The sequence below is a fragment of the Pollachius pollachius genome (assembly GCF_949987615.1).
Source record: "Pollachius pollachius genome assembly, chromosome: 15".
NCBI classification, from domain to species: domain Eukaryota; kingdom Metazoa; phylum Chordata; class Actinopteri; order Gadiformes; family Gadidae; genus Pollachius; species Pollachius pollachius.
In genome coordinates this window covers 4,923,090-4,931,378 of record NC_136948.1, presented here as the reverse complement: position 1 = coordinate 4,931,378, position 8,289 = coordinate 4,923,090, and the positions used below count along the sequence as shown (strand labels likewise).

The following is an 8,289-nucleotide window of genomic DNA, read 5'->3' as shown; positions in this document are numbered from 1 at the left end:
GGTGGCTGCACACACACACACACACACACACACATTCGCAAAAACACACAAAAACACACACACACACACACACACGCACGCAGACACACACAGACATACACACACAGACAGCCATACACACACAGACGCGCAGACAGACACACACCAGACCCAAACACATATACCAAAGACACAAATAGAGACACACACACAGACACAAATATATATGTTAATTGACCCAAACACTCTCATATGTGTATCACATGCATACGCATGGACAAACAAACACAATTTCCCAGGTGCCCATGGTTCCAGAGGTCAGAGGTCAGACTCACCGTTCCCCCCGAACACGTGGATGTCCACCTGCTCCAGCAGGTACATGAAGAAGGTGTTGACCTGGGGCAGCAGCCCCACGAAGAAGATGAGCGGGAAACACAAGGTAAACACTGACAGAGAGAGAGAGAGAGAGAGAGAGAGAGAGAGAGAGAGAGAGAGAGAGAGAGAGAGAGAGAGAGAGAGATTACTGATAATGGACAAACGGATACAATTAAGAGGGGGCGTGGCCCCAGGACCAAGAAGGGGGTGTGTCTCGAGGAGCAAGATGGGGCGTGTCTTACCTATGAGGTCTGATGTGAACAACAGGGGGCGTGTCTCTAGGACCAGGAGGGGGCGTGTCTCTAGGACCAAGAGGCGGCGTGTCTCTAGGACCAGGAGGAGGCGTGTCTCTAGGACCAGGAGGGGGCGTGTCTCTAGGACCAGGAGGGGGCGTGTCTTTAGGACCAAGAGGGGGCGTGTCTCTAGGACCAGGAGGGGGCGTGTCTCTAGGACCAGCAGGGCCGTGTCTCTAGGACCAGGAGGGGGTGTGTCACTAGGACCAGGAGGGGGCGTGTCTCTAGGACCAAGAGGCGGCGTGTCTCTAGGACCAGGAGGGGGCGTGTCTCTAGGACCAGGAGGGGGCGTGTCTCTAAGACCAAGAAGGGGGGTGTCTCTAGGACCAGGAGGGGGCGTGTCTCTAGGAGCAGGAGGGGGCATGTCTCTAGGACCAGGAGGGGGCGTGTCTCTAGGACCAAGAGGCGGCGTGTCTCCAGGGCCAGGAGGGGGCGTGTCTCTAGGAACAGGAGGGGGCGTGTCTCTAGGACCAGGAGGGGGCGTGTCTCTAGGACCAGGAGGGGGCGTGTCTCTAGGAACAGGAGGGGGCGTGTCTCTAGGAACAGGAGGGGGCGTGTCTCTAGGACCGGTAGGGGGCGTGTCTCTAGGACCAGGAGGGGGCGTGTCTCTAGGAGCAGGAGGGGGCGTGTCTCCAGGACCAGGAGGGGGCGTGTCTCTAGGACCAGGAGGGGGTGTGTCTCTAGGAACAGGAGGGGGCGTGTCTCTAGGACCAGGAGGGGGCGTGTCTCTAGGACCGGTAGGGGGCGTGTTTCTAGGACCAGGAGGGGGCGTGTCTCTAAGACCAAGAAGGGGGGTGTCTCTAGGACCAGGAGGGGGCGTGTCTCTAGGACCAGGAGGGGGCGTGTCTCTAGGAACAGGAGGGGGCGTGTCTCTAGGACCGGTAGGGGGCGTGTCTCTAGGACCGGTAGGGGCGTGTCTCTAGGACCAGGAGGGGGCGTGTCTCTAAGACCAAGAAGGGGGGTGTCTCTAGGACCAGGAGGGGGCGTGTCTCTAGGACCAGGAGGGGGCGTGTCTCTAGGACCAGGAGGGGGCGTGTCTCCAGGGCCAGGAGGGGGTGTGTCTCTAGGAGCAGGAGGGGGCGTGTCTCTAGGAACAGGAGGGGGCGTGTCTCCAGGACCAGGAGGGGGCGTGTCTCCAGGGCCAGGAGGGGGCGTGTCTCTAGGGTCTTACCTATGAGGAGGTCCCTCGCGGAGGCCAGCAGCAGGGAGCTGGTCAGGGCCACCCCGTACAGGGAGAAGCGGGAGGAGGAGCGGCTGGCCAGGCTGGCGTAGTGCAGCAGCCACACCAGACCACAGCACAGGCAGAAGTACACGGGGCGGCTGTACGCGATGATGCGGTTGTGGCCCTGAAGGAGAGGAGGAGGAGGAGGAGGAGGAGGACAGCGATTGGTTAGAAAGGAGGACAGGGCGAGGAGACGCCCGAGGCACTGTGGTCGGACTCTGAGGGGAGACGGACGCCCTGGATAGGAGGTGACATGAAGGAGAGGGGGAGGAGGAGGAGGACAGGGCAGAAAGAAGAGAGGAGGAGGAGGAGAGGGGGGAGGAGAAGGAGGCAGAGAGGAGAGGGGGAGGAGGAGGAGGAGGAGGACACGGCAGACAGGAGAGGGGGGGAGGAGGAGGAGGAGACTAAAGGGCTTATTAACCAAACTCTTAACTCTGCCGTTGTTATGTAGCTCTCAAAACAAAAATATAATTTTAGAGAACTAATTATATATGTATTTGGCCTTTATATTATATATAATAATAATTATTACAAATGGTAATTACAAATAATATATGTTATATTTATATTGAAAGAAAATACAGTATGAACTGTATCTCATATCATGACTGTATCCGTAACTGGAGCTCTCTAGACGTGACAGCGGTGGAAACAAAGCGTGTATGAACAGGGCTAGGGGAGAGGAGAGGAGAGGAGGGGAGAGGAGAGGAGAGGAGAGGAGAGGAGGGGAGAGGAGAGGAGGAGAGAGAAGGGGAGGGGAGAGGAGAGGAGAGGAGAGGAGGGGAGAGGAGAGGAGAGGAGCCGGTAGGAGAGGAGAGGAGAGGAGGGGAGAGGAGAGGAGGAGAGAGAAGGGGAGGGGAGAGGAGAGGAGAGGAGAGGAGGGGAGAGGAGAGGAGAGGAGAGGAGGGGAGAGGAGAGGAGAGGAGGGGAGGGGAGGGGAGAGGAGGGGAGGGGAGGGGAGAGGAGAGGAGAGGAGAGGAGAGGAGGGGAGAGGAGAGGAGGGGAGAGGAGAGGAGAGTAGGGGAGGGGAGGGGAGGGGAGAGGAGGGGAGGGGAGAGGAGGAGAGAGAAGGGGAGAGGAGAGGAGGAGAGAAAAGGGGAGGGGAGAGAAGGGGAGGGAACGCTCCCGGTTCACATCGCTGTAACGCACACACGCCCGTATCGGTTTCCTCACGAGCACATCGGGGACTCCGGTTGCTTTTTGCCGTAACGCACCAGCCGGGATAACCTCAGCTCGTTGCCTGGCAACCTACTTCCTGTTTACATCCTCCTGAGCCCCTGGTCGCTCCCCGCCGACGGCGGCGTGGACCAGGGGCTTCAGAACGCCCCTGCGTTGCCGTGACGACACAGCACCAGGCCCTCTGGGGGTACAGATCTGATCTGAGGCCCGGGGGGTGGGAGTGTGTGAACACGGAGAGATGAAAGAAGAACAGGATGGATGATAGGATTACAGCCGTACGGACCGAGCTTACACGGGGGGCTGGCAGGGCGCACGGCTCTTAATAGAGCACGTCTGTTCATAAACAGATTAAATATAGCATGTTTCACTACGGCGGGGTTTAGCACATCGGTGGGAGGAGAACCCCTGAGGTAAGATGGGGGGGGGGGGGGGAGGTAGAGAGAGAGGTAGAGAGAGAGGTAGAGGGAGGTAGAGAGAGAGAGGAAGAGAGAGAGAGAGAGGTAGAGAGAGAGAGAGAGAGGTAGAGAGAGAGAGAGAGGTAGAGAGAGAGGTAGAGAGAGAGAGAGAGGTAGAGAGAGAGGTAGAGAGAGAGAGAGGTAGAGAGAGAGAGAGGTAGAGAGAGGTAGAGAGAGAGGTATAGAGAGGTAGAGGGAGGTAGAGAGAGAGGTAGAGAGAGAGAGGTAGAGAGAGGTAGAGAGAGAGAGAGAGGTAAAGAGAGAGAGAGGTAGAGAGAGGTAAAGAGAGAGAGAGGTAGAGAGAGGTAGAGAGAGAGAGAGGTAGAGAGGTAGAGAGAGAGAGAGGTAGAGAGAGAGAGAGGTAGAGAGAGAGAGAGAGGTAGAGAGAGAGAGAGAGGTAGAGAGAGAGGTAGAGAGAGAGAGGTAGAGAGATAGAGAGAGAGAGGTAGAGAGAGGTAGAGAGAGAGGTAGAGAGAGAGGTATAGAGAGGTAGAGAGAGAGGTAGAGAGAGAGAGAGAGAGAGAGAGGTAGAGGGAGGTAGAGAGAGAGAGAGAGGTAGAGAGAGAGAGGTAGAGAGAGAGAGAGAGGTAGAGAGAGGTAGAGAGAGAGAGGTAGAGAGAGAGAGAGGTAGAGAGAGAGGTAGAGAGAGAAAGAGGTAGAGAGAGAGGTAGAGAGGTAGAGAGAGAGAGGTAGAGAGAGAGAGAGAGGTAGAGAGGTAGAGAGAGAGGTAGAGAGAGAGGTAGAGAGAGAGAAAGAGAGAAGGAGGTAGAGAGGTAGAGAGAGGTAGAGAGAGAGAGAGAGAGAGAGAGAGAGAGAGAGAGACTCAACAAGACAGAAGTAGATAATAGGTACATGAGTTCCATCTATTAAAAGTCTGATCTGATCCTGGAGCACCCCAGGGTGCTGAGAGAATGATCCTTTTTTAGACCTCCTAACCCCCCGCCCCCCTTCACATTTGCCCTGTCCTATTTACAATGCAAGCTCACCTTGCTGTCCAGCAGTAGAGTGGTCAGGTGACACAACGGGGCCGTACGATTGGTCGACCCGAGGTTGACCTGATCTGCACCCCCATGGTTACTGACGCCCCGAGCCGAATGCAAAGTGGCGTAGTTGTACGTGGAACAACTACACAACCGTTGTGTACGTGAAACCCACAACCCAAACCTCATGACCCACGTTGCAGAAAGAGACGAGAACTTTTTAACAGATTAAAAACTTACATGGCGAGGAGACGAGGAGTCTGGTTGAACGCTCTGGGAAAGAGAGAAAAATCGAGATTATGTTTTTTACAAAAAAAATCTTTAATCGTTCCACGATTATTAAAAAATAAATTTGAATTCATTTAATGCAAAAAAATGCAATTAACCATTTGTCATTTTTACATTTAGCAGATGCTTTTATCCTGCTTTTATTTATGACTTACAATAAGTACATTTATCAGAAGAAAGAGAAACAATATATCGCTGTCTGTACAGTAGGATGTTCACAGAACCAAGTGCCAAGCACTAAAAATTGTAAGGTTAACCCCTTCCCCTAATCCCTAACATTCAATGGTGATTTATATTCTTATCAATGTATTGATTCAAATCAAACGCAAATCAGCCTTCTCTTTTCCCAGGCCCATGGCCACGCCCACCTTGAGCAGAGAGTACTGGCAGCTGGCGATGACCAGGCAGAACTGGAAGACCCAGATGTCCGTGAAGAAGTCGTTGACCAGCAGCACCGAGCCCAGGAACGCCACCAGCACGGCCAGCGCCACGGCCAGCACGTTCTCCAGCACCTCCCGGTTCCTACGGCAACCGCGGGAGACAGAGCGTTAGGGCGGACGGTTGTGTTGGAAGTGATTGAATGAGTTTGTGTGAATGAGTGAGGGAGCGGTCAGATATGAAGCGTTCACTAATTGAAACAGAGGTCAACTTGACGATTTGTCGCCCGATGCTATCGATTCCGAACGTGACTGTCCGATCATTTGTCCGATTAATCATCTGATCAACCTTCTGCTAACGTTAGGAATCTTTAGCATCGGACTGCAAATCGTCAAGTTGAACTACGTTTACGTTCAGGAAAGGCAACTAACGAGTTACGCTAAGAACAATCAAGGCATAAAATTAATATCGGAAAAAGGTTTCAGTGTTTTTATTTTTTTATTTATAAACAAACCCGAAAGGAACAACGTTAGTGTTGCGCTCAATATCCCAAAATTGTGATAAAAGAAAAAAGTGCTTTCTAAACGAACCAGAACAATAGTTTAGACGTTTTTCCTTTTAAGTCGACCGTGCTAAATCCTTAGCTTGAAGGGTGAGCACCAAACATGCTGAAAGTCGGTTATCTTGTCAACAGCAGAAGGGCTTCTGGGACGGCCTCTTAATGGTTGTGAAGCTCGCTGTGAGACCGCTGATCGGACGTCTGCGACGTAGGGAGGAGTTCTGAGCGGCCGCAACATTTCCCGCATTAAATATTCATACAAAGCTAGACGGTTGGTCCCTGGCGGTTGTTTTATGTTAACCGTCTTATTCCATCTCTCCGTTTCAAGACTGTTTCACCCGACGAAGGGAGGAAGGATAACCGTACAAATTATCCCATGTTTGGTGAAAGACTTTCAAAAGACGATGTTTTAAAACCATCAAACGCTACTGCTGCCATCTCGGCCCGTTAACCGAAACCGGAACCAACCGGTTGGTGTCGCTCTGAGAGGGGGCGATCTTGATAAGACTCGGAGACGCTTCAAAGAGAAACAGCCAGACACACCAGACGCCTGATCGCTCCTTTTAAAAGTGATTGGAAGCCACTTCCATTGAGCCTTCCTCTCTGTGTGCCCTCTCCTGGGTCAGAGAGGCAGACAGACAACACATTGATCCCAACCCCCAGGAAGACCAACGGATGGATGGGAGACGAGCGCAGAGAGGGTTTTAACAAATCTATAGAAATAATACTGCGGCAGTCATCGAAGGACTGCTATCCCTCCATCTCCTTCCCCCCTCCATCTCCTTCCCCCCTCCCTCTCCTTCCCTCCCTCCCTCTCCTTCCCTCCCTCCCTCTCCTTCCCCCCTCCCTCTCCTTCCCTCCCTCCCCTCCCCTCCCTCCCTCTCCCCCTCTCAGCCCCAGACCCCTCCAGTGCTGCCAGAGCAGGGGGTGTCCATCGGACCCCTGAACGTTGACGGGGAAGTGTGTGTGTGTGGTACCCCTGAACGGTGATAGAACAGTGCGTGTGTGTGTGTGTGTGTGCGTGCGTGCGTGTGTCGAACCCTGAACAGTGACGGAGCAGTGTGAGTGTGTGTGTGTGTGTGTGTGTGTGTGTGCGCGCGCGCGTGCGTGCGTGCGTGCGTGCGTGTGTGTGTGTGTGTCGGACCCTGAACAGTGTCAGAGCAGTGTGTGTGTGTGTGTGTCGTGCGTCGTACCGGTCGAACAGCGCCAGCAGGGTGAGCCGGTCGAAGTGCAGGCCCACCCAGAGGTAGGGCAGCAGCCAGAAGCGGTAGTACTGCTTGACCTTAGCGGCGGCGGCGGCGGCGGCGGCGGCCGTGCCAGGGGTCGCGGCGGGGTCGTCCAAGCCGGCCGGCGGGGGCGGGGCGTCCTGGAGGTCGGGGCTCAGGTCCCCGTCCCCGTGGGGGTCCAGGCGCTCCGGGTCCATGGCCAGCAGCTGGTTCAGACGGATCTGGTGGCGAGAGAGCTGGCCCGGGGTTAGGGGGTCCCACACAGACAGCTCCCCTCCTTCCCTACTCCCTTCATCTCCCCTCCTCCCCTAGTCCCTCCCTTCCTTCTTGATCTCCTCTCTCTCCCTCCCTTCCCTCCCTCCCTCCCTCTCCCCTCCCTCCCTCTCCCCTCCTCTCCCCTCCCTCTCCCTCTCCCCTCCCTCCCACCCAGTGGACGCTAATTGAGGTGTGGCTCTGATTGGCCCTTGGATCCATTAAGTGAAATCACAAAAATACACACACACACTATGTGTGTGTGTGTATTTCTACCACCGGGTAATAAGAGTCCACTCTTGTTATTCCACCTTCAGGTGTGGCACTGTCATTTCAGATCTCCCCATTAGTGACATCACAGGTGGGAGGATACAGAACAGCTGTACAATGGATGGGTCAGACGACCAGTTAACCCAGTGGACCGTCCCAACTGGGAGGTTGAAAAATGGTCCCCGAGCTACCACCAGGTTTGATGCTGATTGGCCGTTAAAAAATCGATTGGTGATGTGAGTGACCAATCCCAGGTGGGGCTGGCCACCCAGACGTAAGGTTTGGATAGATCCCACTGATACAGTATGCAGGCTGGTCTGGAGAGAACTCAGCACAGCGCCCTCTCTGGTGAAACACCGTCGCTGCGATAGCGGTTTGGTGCCCAGTGACTGAAGTGACCTGTGTTTGATTTCAGCGTTTATGTTACACTTTTTTGTGTTGATGATGGAATGGATTAATAGTGGAGTATCTGGTGTAACGAAAATACATCAATAAAACGCCTCGTTAGTGCAGGAGGGCAAACTCACACACACACAGTGCCAACAGAAACACAGGAATGAAATAGAGACACACACAAACGCACACACACAAACAGAAACACAGGCACACACACACACACACACACACACACACACACACACACACACACACACACACACACACACAGGTCCTCACCAGGTCATGGGGGAAGAAGCGCACCGAGGTAGTACTCGACAGGTGAGACTCCGTTTCCCTGCGGAGAGGAGATCACAGGTGTTCAGTCACTTGCAGAGGCTCCTACATCACCATGTCACTGCTCACTTATCACAGGAGTATCCCATAAGCATACTGGG

The 8,289-nt window shown here is 54.2% G+C and overlaps 1 protein-coding gene across 1 annotated transcript in view; it reads right to left on the bottom strand.

The window, feature by feature from the left end:
- Positions 1 to 8,289, bottom strand: part of pcnx1 (pecanex 1) — a 50,440-nt gene that overhangs the window by 18,768 nt on the left and 23,383 nt on the right. Inside the window, 7 exon segments of the mRNA XM_079752607.1 lie at positions 1 to 5; positions 315 to 425; positions 1,819 to 1,993; positions 4,724 to 4,756; positions 5,140 to 5,293; positions 6,902 to 7,155; positions 8,132 to 8,189. The exon segment at positions 1 to 5 is cut by the window's left edge and continues 87 nt beyond it. Of these exon segments, the coding sequence (XP_079608733.1) occupies positions 1 to 5; positions 315 to 425; positions 1,819 to 1,993; positions 4,724 to 4,756; positions 5,140 to 5,293; positions 6,902 to 7,155; positions 8,132 to 8,189 (790 nt within the window).